Genomic DNA, 13,954 nt, shown 5'->3' on the forward strand with positions numbered 1-13,954 from the left:
AGACCCATAGGGACACATAGAGACACATAGAGACACATAGAGACCCATAGAGACCCATAGAGACCCATAGAGACCCATCTGTTCTGTGGGGGAGGGGTCAGTGTGGGGCAGGACCCATAGAGACCCATAGAGACCCATAGAGACACATAGAGACACATAGAGACCATAGAGACCATAGAGACCATAGAGACACATAGAGACACATAGAGACCATAGAGACCATAGAGACCATAGAGACCATAGAGACACATAGAGACACATAGAGACCATAGAGACCATAGAGACCATAGAGACACATAGAGACCATAGAGACACATAGAGACCATAGAGACCATAGAGACCATAGAGACACATAGAGACCATAGAGACCATAGAGACCGTAGAGACCATAGAGACCGTAGAGACACATAGAGACACATAGAGACCATAGAGACCATAGAGACCATAGAGACACATAGAGACACATAGAGACCCATAGAGACCCATAGAGACACATAGAGACACATAGAGACCATAGAGACCATAGAGACCATAGAGACACATAGAGACACATAGAGACCCATAGAGACCCATCTGTTCTGTGGGGGAGGGGTCATGTGGGGCAGGGGTCAGGGGTCACTGACCCATAGAGACCCATAGAGACCCATCTGTTCTGTGGGGGAGGGGTCAGTGACCCATAGAGACACATAGAGACCCATAGAGACCCATAGAGACCCATATAGACCCATATAGACCCATAGAGACCCATAGAGACACATAGAGACATATAGAGACACATAGAGACACATAGAGACCCATAGAGACACATAGAGACACATAGAGACACATAGAGACCCATAGTGACACATAGAGACACATAGAGACACATAGAGACCCATAGAGACACATAGAGACACATAGAGACACATAGAGACCCATAGAGACACATAGAGACCCATAGAGACCCATCTGTTCTGTGGGGGAGGGGTTAGTGTGGGGCAGGACCCATAGAGACCCATAGAGACCCATAGAGACACATAGAGACACATAGAGACCCATAGAGACCCATCTGTTCTGTGGGGGAGGGGAGGTCACTGCCCCATAGCGACCCATAGAGACACATAGAGACACATAGAGACCCATAGAGACCCATCTGTTCTGTGGGGCAGGACCCATAGACACCCATTACTGACCCATAGACACCCATAGAGACCCATCTGTTCTGTGGGGGAGGGGTTAGTGTGGGGCAGGGGTCACTGACCCATAGAGAGACACTGACCCATAGAGACCCATAGAGACCCATAGAGACCCATAGAGACCCATAGAGACACATAGAGACCCATAGAGACACATAGAGACACATAGAGACCCATAGAGACACATAGAGACACATAGAGACCCATAGGGACACATAGAGACACATAGAGACACATAGAGACACATAGAGACCATAGAGACCATAGAGACCATAGAGACCCATAGAGACACATAGAGACACATAGAGACCCATAGAAACCCATAGGGACACATAGAGACACATAGAGACCCATAGAGACCCATAGAGACCCATAGAGACCCATAGAGACCCATCTGTTCTGTGGGGGAGGGGTCAGTGTGGGGCAGGACCCATAGAGATCCATAGAGACCCATAGAGACACATAGAGACACATAGAGACCCATAGAGACACATAGAGACCCATCTGTTCTGTGGGGGAGGGGTCAGTGTGGGGCAGGACCCATAGACACCCATAGAGACACTTACTGACCCATAGAGACACATAGAGACACATAGAGACACATCTGTTCTGTGGGGCAGGGGGTCAGTGACCCATAGCGACCCATAGACACCCATTGAGACACAGAGAGACACATAGAGACCATAGAGCCCATAGACCTCATAGCACCCCATAGAGCCCCATAGAGCCCCATAGAGACACATAGCATTCCCATAGCTGCCCCATAGCACCCGAAAGAGCCCCATAGCACCCGATAGCGCCCCATAGAGCCCTATAGTGCCCCATAGAGCCCCATAGACCCCATATCACCCCATATCACCCCATAGACCCCATATACCCCATAGAGCCCCATATCACCCCATAGACCCCATAGAGCCCATATCACCCCATAGACCCCCATAGACCCCATATCACCCCATAGAACCCCATAGACCCCCATAGACCCCATATCACCCCATAGAACCCCATAGACCCCATAGACCCCATATCACCCCATAGCTGCCCCATAGACCCCCATCGACCACATATCACCCCATAGACCCCCATATCACCCCATAGACCCCATATCACCCCATATCACCCCATAGACCCCATATCACCCCATAGACCCTATAGACCCCATAGACCCCATAGAGACCCCTAGAGACCATAGAGACCCATAGAGCCCCATAGACCCCATATCACCCCATACACCCCATATCACCCCATAGACCCCATATCACCCCATAGACCCCCATAGACCCCATATCACCCCATAGACCCCATAGACCCCATAGCTGCCCCATAGAACCCATATCACCCCATAGACCCCATATCACCCCATAGACCCCATATCACCCCATAGACCCCATAGACCCCATAGACCCCATAGACTCCCATATCACCCCATAGACCCCCATAGACCCCATATCACCCCATAGAGCCCCATAGCCCCCCACAGACCCCATATCACCCCATAGGACCCCATATCACCCCATAGAACCCTATAGACCCCATATCACCCCATAGACCCCATATCACCCCATAGACCCCATATCACCCCATAGACACCCATAGACCCCATATCACCCCATAGACACCCATAGACCCCATATCACCCCATAAACCCCATATCACCCCATAGACCCCATATCACCCCATAGACCCCATAGACCCCATAGCAGCCCCACACCTGCGATGCTCATGAACCGGTGCGAGAAGATCGAGAGCTGAACTGGGTCCAGTTCAGGTCCTATGGGGCGAGGGAGCTCTGACCCCACAGAGATGCTGACGTCCCCATAGCAGGTGATGGAGGCCGAGCAGCCGGGATCCACCACGATGGTGCTGCCATAGGGGCACATAGGGTCACATAGGGTCCCATAGAGACCATAGAGACCCATAGACACCCATAGACACCCATAGAGACACATAGAGACACATAGAGACACATAGAGACACATAGAGACCATAGAGACCCATAGAGACACATAGAGACACATAGAGACACATAGAGACCATAGAGACCCATAGAGACACATAGAGACACATAGAGACACATAGAGAGACATAGAGACCATAGAGACACATAGAGACCATAGAGACCCATAGAGACACATAGAGACACATAGAGACCATAGAGACACATAGAGACCCATAGAGACCATAGAGACCATAGAGACACATAGAGACCCATAGAGACCATAGAGACCATAGAGACACATAGAGACCATAGAGACACATAGAGACACATAGAGACACATAGAGACCTATAGAGACCATAGAGACCATAGAGACACATAGAGACCATAGAGACACATAGAGACCATAGAGACACATAGAGACCTATAGAGACCATAGAGACCATAGAGACACATAGAGACCATAGAGACACATAGAGACCATAGAGACACATAGAGACACATAGAGACCATAGAGACACATAGAGACACATAGAGACACATAGGGTCCCATAATCACCATAAAGCTCCATAGGCTCCCCCCTGCCCCATAGCGTCCCTAGCATCCCCATAGGGTCCCATAGGGTCCCATAATCACCATAGGGTCCCATAATCCCCATAGGGTCCCCATAGAGCCCCATAGGGTCCCATAATCCCCATAGGGTCCCCATAGAGTCCCATAATCCCCATAGAGCCCCATAGAGCCCCATAGGGTCCCATAGAGACCCATACTGTCCCCACCATCCACATAGGGTCCCCATAGAGCCCCATAAAGTCCCCCCTGCCCCATAGTGTCCCATAATCCCCATAGGGTCCCATAATCACCATAGCGCCCCATAGGGTTTTCCTGCCCCATAGCATCCCCCCCACCCCATAGGCTCTCCCCTGCCCCATAGGGTCCCATAGAGCCCCATAGCGCCCCATAGAGCCCCATAGGGTCCCATAACCCCATAGAGCCCCATAGACCCCATAGGGTCCCATAGAGCCCCATAGCCTCCCCCCAGCCCCATAGCCCCCCCAGCCCCACACCTGTGCTTGTCAATGACAATGGCAGGCCCATTGATGCTGTGTCCCCATCCCAGTTTCTCCAGTAAGAACACTGGGGTCTCCCTGTAACCCCCCTCGAAGTAGCACTGGGTGATCTGTGGGGTGCCCCATAGGTCACTAGTGGGGTCCCAGTACCTACCAGTACGTCCCAGTTCATCCCAGTCCCTCCCAGTCTGTCCCAGTCCCTCCCAGTCAATCCCAGTCAATCCCAGTCCATCCCAGTCCATCCTAGTCCATCCCAGTTCCCCCATTGCCCCCCCCTCCCATTGCCCCCCAGTCACCCCCATCCCCCTTGCTTCCCCTTTATCCCCCCTCTCTGGTCCCATTGGTCCCCCCCATCCCCAGTCCATCCCAGTACCTCCCAGTCCCCCCAGTCCTCCTGCCCCCATCCCTCCCATTGCCTCACCCTTCACCCCCATCCCCTTTGCTTCCCCATTGTCCCCCCTCTCTGGTCCCATTGGTCCCTCCCAGTCCCTCCCAGTCCCCGCCCAGTATATCCCAGTATATCCCAGTCCCTCCCAGTATATCCCAGTCCATCCCAGTCCCTCCCATTCCCCCATTCCCCCCATTCCCCCCACTCCATCCCAGTCCCTCCCAGTCCCTCCCAGTCCCTCCCAGTCCCTCCCACTCCATCCCAGTCCCCCCAGTCCCTCCCAGTCCCTCCCAGTCCCTCCCAGTCCCTCCCACTCCATCCCAGTCCCCCCAGTCCCTCCCAGTCCCTCCCAGTACACCCAGTCCCCCACTCCATCTTACTCCATCCCACTCCATCCCAGTCCCTCCCAGTATACCCCAGTATATCCCAGTATATTCCAGTCCCTCCCAGTCCCTCCCAGTCCATCCCAGTACACCCAGTCCCCCACTCCATCCTACTCCATCCTACTCCATCCCACTCCATCCCAGTCCCTCCCAGTATATCCCAGTATATCTCAGTCCCTCCCAGTATATCCCAGTCCCTCCCATTGCCCCCATTGCCCCCCCCTCCCAGTATATCCCAGTATATCCCAGTCTATCCCACTCCCTCCCAGTATACCCCAGTATATCCCAGTATATCCCAGTCCCTCCCAGTCCCTCCCAGTCCATCCCAGTCCCCCCAGTCACTCCCATTCCCCCCATTGCCCCCATTCCCCCCAGTCCCTCCCAGTCCCTCCCAGTATATCCCAGTATATCCCAGTCCCTCCTAGTATATCCCATTCCCCCCATTGCTCCCCCTCCCATTGCCCCCCAGTCCCTCCCAGTATATCCCACTCCATCCCAGTCCCTCCCAGTCCCTCCCAGTATACCCCAGGTATACCCCAGTATATCCCAGTATATTCCACTCCATCCCAGTCCCTCCCAGTCCCTCCCAGTCTATCCCAGTCTATCCCATTGCCACCTTCTCCACGGGGGGGTCTCCGTCGCTGTGGGGCAGGAGGTTCCTGGCCCCACATCTGCTGCTGCCGACGCCTCGAACACGGATGTCATCAACCAGCACAGGGCGAGAGGGGAGAGTGAAGCCAAACTCCTGATGGTAACTGAGGGGATATGGGGCAGAGATCAGGATGTGGGGCAGAGATAGAGATGTGGGGCTGGGATATGGGGCAGAGATGTGGGGCAGGGATGTGGGGCAGGGATGGGGATGGGATGTGGGGCAGGGATGGGTTATGGGGCTGGGATGGGGCTGGGATGTGGGGCAGGGAGGGTGAAGCCAAACTCCTGTTGGTAACTGAGGGGATATGGGGCTGGGATCAGGATGTGGGGCAGAGATGGACATGGGGGGCAGGGATGTGGGGCTGGGATGTGGGGCAGGGGTGGGGATGGGATGGGATGTGGGGCAGGGAGGGTGAAGCCAAACTCCTGATGGTAACTGGGGATGTGGGGCAGAGATGTGGGGCTGGAGATGTGGGGCAGGGATCAGGATGTGGGGCTGGGATATGGGGCAGGGAGGGTGAAGCCAAACTCCTGATGGTAACTGATGTGGGGCAGAGATGTGGGGTTAGGGATGGGATATGGGGCAGGGATGGGATGTGGGGTTAGGGATGTGGGGCAGGGAGGGTGAAGCCAAACTCCTGATGGTAACTGAGGGGATATGGGGCAGAGATGTGGGGCTGGGATGGACATGGGGGGCAGAGATGTGGGGCTGGGATCAGGATGTGGGGCTGGGATGGGTTATGGGGCTGGGATATGGGGCTGGGATGGATGTGGGGTTAGGGATGGGATGTGGGGCAGGGAGGGTGAAGCCAAACTCCTGCTGGTACCTGAGGATGTGGGGCAGAGATGGGGATGGGATGGGGATTGTGGTGCCAAGAACGGGATCAGGTGACTGGGATGGGATCATGTGACTGGGATGTGGGTCATGTGGCTGGGATGGGATCACATGACTGGGATGGGGATCATGTGACTGGGATGGGGTCACGTGACTGAAATGGGGATCAGGTGACTGGGATGGGGTCATGTGACTGGGATCATGGCACTGAGATGGTGATGGTGGCACTGGGATGGGGATCACGTGACTGGGATGGTGATGGGATGGGGATGGGGATCACATGACTGGGTTCATGGCACTGGGATGGGGATGGGGGGCCCGGATCAGGATGTGGGGCAGGGATCATGTGACCGGGTGTGTGATCACATGACTGTGATGTGATCACATGACCGCTCACCGCTCCAGGAAGGCCGCCAGGAAGTCTCCAGCCCCACAGGAAGTGGCTGTTACCGGATGTCCCTTTGCCGAACACATGAGAGCAAAATCGGTGCCGGAATAACGGAGATGGAGGAAGGAGTCAGTGTGGATCTGATCCCTAGGGCACAGAACCATAGCACATCCTATAGCATCCCTATGGCAACAACAACACATCCCTATGGCACTGAACCGGTACCCACATCACAGTATTATCATATCCTAAGGCATCACCAAACCCATCCTATGTACAGGAAGGAGTCGGTCTGGATCTGAGAACTGGGGGACCGGGAACAACATTACTGCCATATCATATCCTATGGCAACCCTATGGCACAGACATAACCCATCCCTATGGCACCAGCATCAACCATCACATCCCTATGGCACAGAACCAGCACCAACATCACACATCCCATGTACAGGAAGGAGTCAGTGTGGATCTGGGAACTGGGGGAACGGGAACACCATTAGAGACATATCATATCCTATAGCATCCCTATGGCACCAACATCACAGCCATATCACATCCCTATGGCATCACCAAACCCATCCCATGTGCAGGAAGGAGTCAGTGTGGATCTGGGCACTAGGGGACCGGGAACACCAGTAACACCATTACTGACATAACACATCCTATAGCAACCCTATGGCACCAACAACACACATCACATCCCTATGGCACAGAACCGGAACCCACATCACACATCACATCCCTATGGCAACACCAAACCCATCCCATGTGCAGGAAGGAGTCGGTCTGGATCTGAGAACTGTGGGACCGGGAACACCAGTAACACCATTACTGACATAGCACATCCTATAGCATCCCTATGGCACCAACATCACCCATCACATCCCTATCACATCCCTAGGGCAGAGACAACACACATCACATCAGCCATCACATCCTATGGCACCAACATCCCATCCTATGGCATCCCTATGGGAACACCAAACCCATCCCATGTGCAGGAAGGAGTCGGTCTGGATCTGGGCACTGGAACCAGTAACACCAGTAACACCATTACTGACATAGCACATCCTATAGCATCCCTATGGCACCAACAGCACACATCACATCCTATGGCATCCCTATGGCAACAACACCAGCACTAACAACACACATCCCATGTGCAGGAAGGAGTCAGTGTGGATCTGAGCACTGTAACCAGTAACACCAGTAACACCATTACTGCCATAACCCATCCCTATGGCAACAACACCAGCACTGACAACACACATCACATCAGCCATCACATCCTATGGCACTGAACCGGTAACCACATCACAGCCATATCACATCCTATGGCACTGGGGGACAGGGAACAGCATCACAGACATAGCACATCCTATAGCATCCCTATGGCACCAACAACACACATACTATCCCTATCACATCCCTAAGGCACAGAACCAGTACCCACATCACCCATCACATCCCTATCCCATCCCTATGGCACCAACACCAGCACCAACAACACACATCACATCAACCATCACAGCCATATCACATCCCTATGGTACCAGCATCGCCCATCCCATCCCTATGACATCACCAAACCCATCCCATGTACAGAAAGGATTCAGTCTGGATCTGGTCACTGTGGCACCAACAACACACATCACATCAACCATCACATCCTATGGCACCAACATCCCATCCCTATCACATCCCTATGGCACTGAACTGGCACCAGCATCACCCATCACATCCCTATGTCACCAACAACACATCCCTATGGCATCAACATCACACATCCCATCACCCATCACATCACTATGGCACTGAACTGGGAACACCATCACCCATCACATCCATATCACATCCATATGGCACCAACATCACATCCATATCCCATCCTATGGCATCACCAAACCCATCCCCATCTCCAAGCATCCCCATCCTATCTCCATCCCCATATCCTCAACCTATCCCACCCCATCCCCATGTTCCCATTCCCATATTCATTTCCATTCATCTCCACTGATCCCAAACTCCATCCATCCCATCCCCATCCTATCTCCATTCACCTCAATCCCATCCCATGTTCCCACCCCCTTCCCCATCCCCATCCCATCCCACCCCCTTCCCCATCCCCATCCCATCCCCATCCCATCCCATCCCCATCCCATCCCATCCCATTCCCATCCCCATCCCCATCCCATCCCATCCCCATCCCATCCCCATCCCCATCCCATCCCATCCCCATCCCCATCCCCATCCCATCCCATCCCATCCCCATCCCATCCCATCCCCATCCCATCCCATCCCCATCCCATCCCCATCCCATCCCATCCCCATCCCATCCCCATCCCATCCCATCCCCATCCCATCCCCATCCCATCCCATCCCCATCCCATCCCATCCCATCCCATCCCCATCCCCATCCCATCCCCATCCCCATCCCATCCCCATCCCCATCCCATCCCCATCCCATCCCATCCCATCCCCATCCCATCCCATCCCCATCCCATTCCCCATCCCATCCCCATCCCATCCCATCCCATCCCCATCCCATCCCCATCCCATCCCCATCCCATCCCATCCCATCCCCATCCCATCCCATCCCCATCCCATCCCATCCCATCCCATCCCCATCCCATCCCCATCCCATCCCCATCCCATCCCATCCCCATCCCATCCCATCCCATCCCATCCCATCCCCATCCCATCCCATCCCATCCCATCCCATCCCCATCCCATCCCCATCCCATCCCATCCCATCCCCATCCCATCCCATCCCATCCCATCCCCATCCTATCTCCATTCACCTCAATCCCATCCCATGTTCCCATCCCCATCCCCATCCCATCCCATCCCCATCCCATCCCCATCCCATCCCATCCCCATCCTATCTCCATTCACCTCAATCCCATCCCATGTTCCCATCCCCATCCCATCCCATCCCATCCCCATCCCATCCCCATCCCATCCCATCCCATCCCCATCCCATCCCATCCCATCCCATCCCCATCCTATCTCCATTCACCTCAATCCCATCCCATGTTCCCATCCCCATCCCCATCCCATCCCATCCCCATCCCATCCCATCCCATCCCCATCCCATCCCCATCCCATCCCCATCCCATCCCATCCCCATCCCATCCCCATCCCATCCCATCCCCATCCCATCCCATCCCATCCCATCCCCATCCCATCCCATCCCCATCCCCATCCCCATCCCATCCCATCCCATCCCCATCCCATCCCATCCCATCCCCATCCCCATCCCCATCCCATCCCATCCCATCCCCATCCCATCCCATCCCATCCCATCCCCATCCCATCCCCATCCCATCCCATCCCATCCCATCCCCATCCCATCCCATCCCATCCCATCCCATCCCCATCCCATCCCCATCCCCATCCCATCCCCATCCCATCCCCATCCCATCCCATCCCATCCCCATCCCCATCCCCATCCCATCCCATCCCAATTCCCATCCCATCCCCATCCCATCCCCATCCCATCCCATCCCATCCCCATCCCATCCCATCCCATCCCCATCCCATCCCCATCCCCATCCCATCCCCATCCCCATCCCATCCCATCCCATCCCATCCCCATCCCATCCCCATCCCATCCCATCCCATCCCCATCCCATCCCATCCCATCCCCATCCCATCCCCATCCCCATCCCATCCCCATCCCCATCCCATCCCATCCCATCCCATCCCCATCCCATCCCCATCCCATCCCATCCCCATCCCATCCCATCCCATCCCCATCCCCATCCCATCCCATCCCCATCCCATCCCATCCCCATCCCCATCCCATCCCATCCCCATCCCATCCCATCCCCATCCCATCCCCATCCCATCCCCATCCCATCCCCATCCCATCCCATCCCATCCCCATCCCATCCCCATCCCATCCCATCCCCATCCCATCCCCATCCCATCCCATCCCCATCCCCATCCCATCCCATCCCCATCCCATCCCCATCCCATCCCATCCCATCCCATCCCCATCCCATCCCCATCCCATCTCACTCTGTGTATCCCTGTTCCCTCAGTGCTCTCCGACATTCCCATTCCAGCTCCCGGATCCTCTGCTCCAGCAATGGGAAGGATTCGGGTTCATAGGGAAGGGCACAAGGAGCTTGAGCCTCATGGACCACATCAGCCAGAGCCAGACCCACAGCAGACAGGAGACCACTGTGCCTATGGGGTATGGGATAGAGTGACACATAGAGACCATAGAGACACATAGAGACCATAGAGACACATAGAGACCATAGAGACACATAGAGAGACATAGAGACACATAGAGACACATAGAGACACATAGAGACACATAGAGACCATAGAGACACATAGAGACACATAGAGACACATAGAGACCATAGAGACCATAGAGACCCATAGAGACCCATAGAGACACATAGAGACACATAGAGACCATAGAGACCATAGAGACCATAGAGACCATAGAGACACATAGAGACACATAGAGACACATAGAGACACATAGAGACACATAGAGACACATAGAGACCATAGAGACACATAGAGACACATAGAGACACATAGAGACACATAGAGACCATAGAGACCATAGAGACACATAGAGACACATAGAGACACATAGAGACACATAGAGACACATAGAGACACATAGAGACCATAGAGACCATAGAGACACATAGAGACCATAGAGACACATAGAGACCATAGAGACACATAGAGACACATAGAGACACATAGAGACCATAGAGACACATAGAGACACATAGAGACACATAGAGACACATAGAGACCCATAGAGACACATAGAGACCATAGAGACCATACAGACACATAGAAACACATAGAGACACATAGAGACACATAGAGACACATAGAAACACATAGAGACACATAGAGACACATAGAGACACATAGAGACCATAGAGACACATAGAGACACATAGAGACACATAGAGACCATAGAGACACATAGAGACACATAGAGACACATAGAGACCATAGAGACACATAGAGACCATAGAGACCATAGAGACACATAGAGATACATAGAGACACATAGAGACACATAGAGACACATAGAGACCATAGAGACCATAGAGACACATAGAGACACATAGAGACCATAGAGACACATAGAGGCCATAGAGACCATAGAGACCATAGAGACACATAGAGACCATAGAGACCCATAGAGACACATAGAGACACATAGAGACACATAGAGACCCTAGAGACACATAGAGACACATAGAGACACATAGAGACAATAGAGACCATAGAGACACATAGAGACACATAGAGACCATAGAGACCATAGAGACACATAGAGACACATAGAGACACATAGAGACCATAGACACCCATAGAGACCATAGAGACACATAGAGACACATAGAGACACATAGAGACACATAGAGACCCATAGAGACACATAGAGACCATAGAGACCATACAGACACGTAGAAACACATAGAGACACATAGAGACACATAGAGACACATAGAAACACATAGAGACACATAGAGACACATAGAGACACATAGAGACCATAGAGACACATAGAGACACATAGAGACACATAGAGACCATAGAGACACATAGAGACACATAGAGACACATAGAGACCATAGAGACCATAGAGACACATAGAGACACATAGAGACACATAGAGACCATAGAGACCATAGAGACACATAGAGACCATAGAGACACATAGAGACCATAGAGACACATAGAGACACATAGAGACACATAGAGACCATAGAGACCATAGAGACACATAGAGACCATAGAGACACATAGAGACCATAGAGACACATAGAGACCCATAGAGACCATAGAGACACATAGAGACCATAGAGACACATAGAGACACATAGAGACACATAGAGACACATAGAGACCCATAGAGACCATAGAAACACATAGAGACACATAGAGACACATAGAGACACACAGAGACCATAGAGACACATAGAGACCATAGAGACCATAGAGACACATAGAGATACATAGAGACACATAGAGACACATAGAGACACATAGAGACACATAGAGACCATAGAGACAAATAGAGATACATAGAGATACATAGCCACCCACAGCACCCCATATCCATCCACAGCACCCCATAGAGACCCACAGCACCCCATAACCACCTACAGCACCCCATAGCAACCCATAGCACCCCATAACCACCCACAGCACCCCATAGCGACCCACAGCACGCCATAGACACCCACAGCACCCCATAGCAACCCACAGCACCCCATAATCACCCACAGCACCCCATAGCCCCCCATAGCGATCCACAGCGCCCCATAGGGACCCATAGCAACCCATAACACCCCATAGTGACCCATAGCACCCCATAGCAACCCATAGAGACCCATAGCGACCCATATCGCCCCATAACCACCCACAGCACCCCATAGCGACCCATAGCACCCCATAGCAACCCATAGAGACCCATAGAGTGCCATAGATCCCCATAGAGACCCATAGAGACCCATAGCACCCCATAGTGACCCAGAGCACCCCATAGCACCCCATAGCGACCCATAGAGACCCATAGAGCCCATAGAGACCCATAGAGACCCATAGAGACCATAGAGACCCATAGATCCCCATAGAGACCCATAGAGACCCATAGCACCCCATAGAGACCCAGAGCACCCCATAGCACCCCATAGCGACCCATAGAGTCCCATAGAGACCCATAGAGACCATAGAGACCCATAGAGACCCATAGCGATCCATAGAGACCCATAGAGACCATAGAGCCCATAGAGACCCATAGAGACCCATAGAGCCCCATAGAGACCCATAGAGACCATAGAGCCCATAGAGACCCATAGATCCCCATAGAGACCCATAGAGACCCATAGAGACACATAGAGACCCATAGAGACCCATAGAGCCCATAGAGACCCATAGAGCCCATAGAGCCCATAGAGCCCCATAGAGACCCATAGAGACCCATAGAGACCATAGAGCCCATAGAGACCCATAGAGCCCATAGAGCCCATAGAGCCCCATAGAGACCCATAGAGACCCATAGAGACCATAGAGCCCATAGATCCCCATAGAGACCCATAGAGACCATAGAGCCCATAGAGACCCATAG

At 53.2% G+C, this 13,954-nt stretch overlaps 1 protein-coding gene across 1 annotated transcript in view; it reads right to left on the bottom strand.

Annotated features, from left to right (window-relative positions):
• OPLAH (5-oxoprolinase, ATP-hydrolysing) overlaps positions 1 to 13,954 on the bottom strand; it is a gene marked incomplete at its 5' end in the record, with an annotated part of 109,492 nt that overhangs the window by 59,655 nt on the left and 35,883 nt on the right. The window contains 5 exons of the mRNA XM_034068815.1: positions 2,887 to 3,038; positions 4,181 to 4,293; positions 5,571 to 5,709; positions 6,838 to 6,975; positions 10,852 to 11,022. Coding sequence (XP_033924706.1) covers positions 2,887 to 3,038; positions 4,181 to 4,293; positions 5,571 to 5,709; positions 6,838 to 6,975; positions 10,852 to 11,022 — 713 coding nt within the window. The remainder of the gene's footprint in view (positions 1 to 2,886; positions 3,039 to 4,180; positions 4,294 to 5,570; positions 5,710 to 6,837; positions 6,976 to 10,851; positions 11,023 to 13,954) is intronic.

Source organism: Melopsittacus undulatus, chromosome 1 (assembly GCF_012275295.1).
Source record: "Melopsittacus undulatus isolate bMelUnd1 chromosome 1, bMelUnd1.mat.Z, whole genome shotgun sequence".
Lineage (NCBI taxonomy): Eukaryota > Metazoa > Chordata > Aves > Psittaciformes > Psittaculidae > Melopsittacus > Melopsittacus undulatus.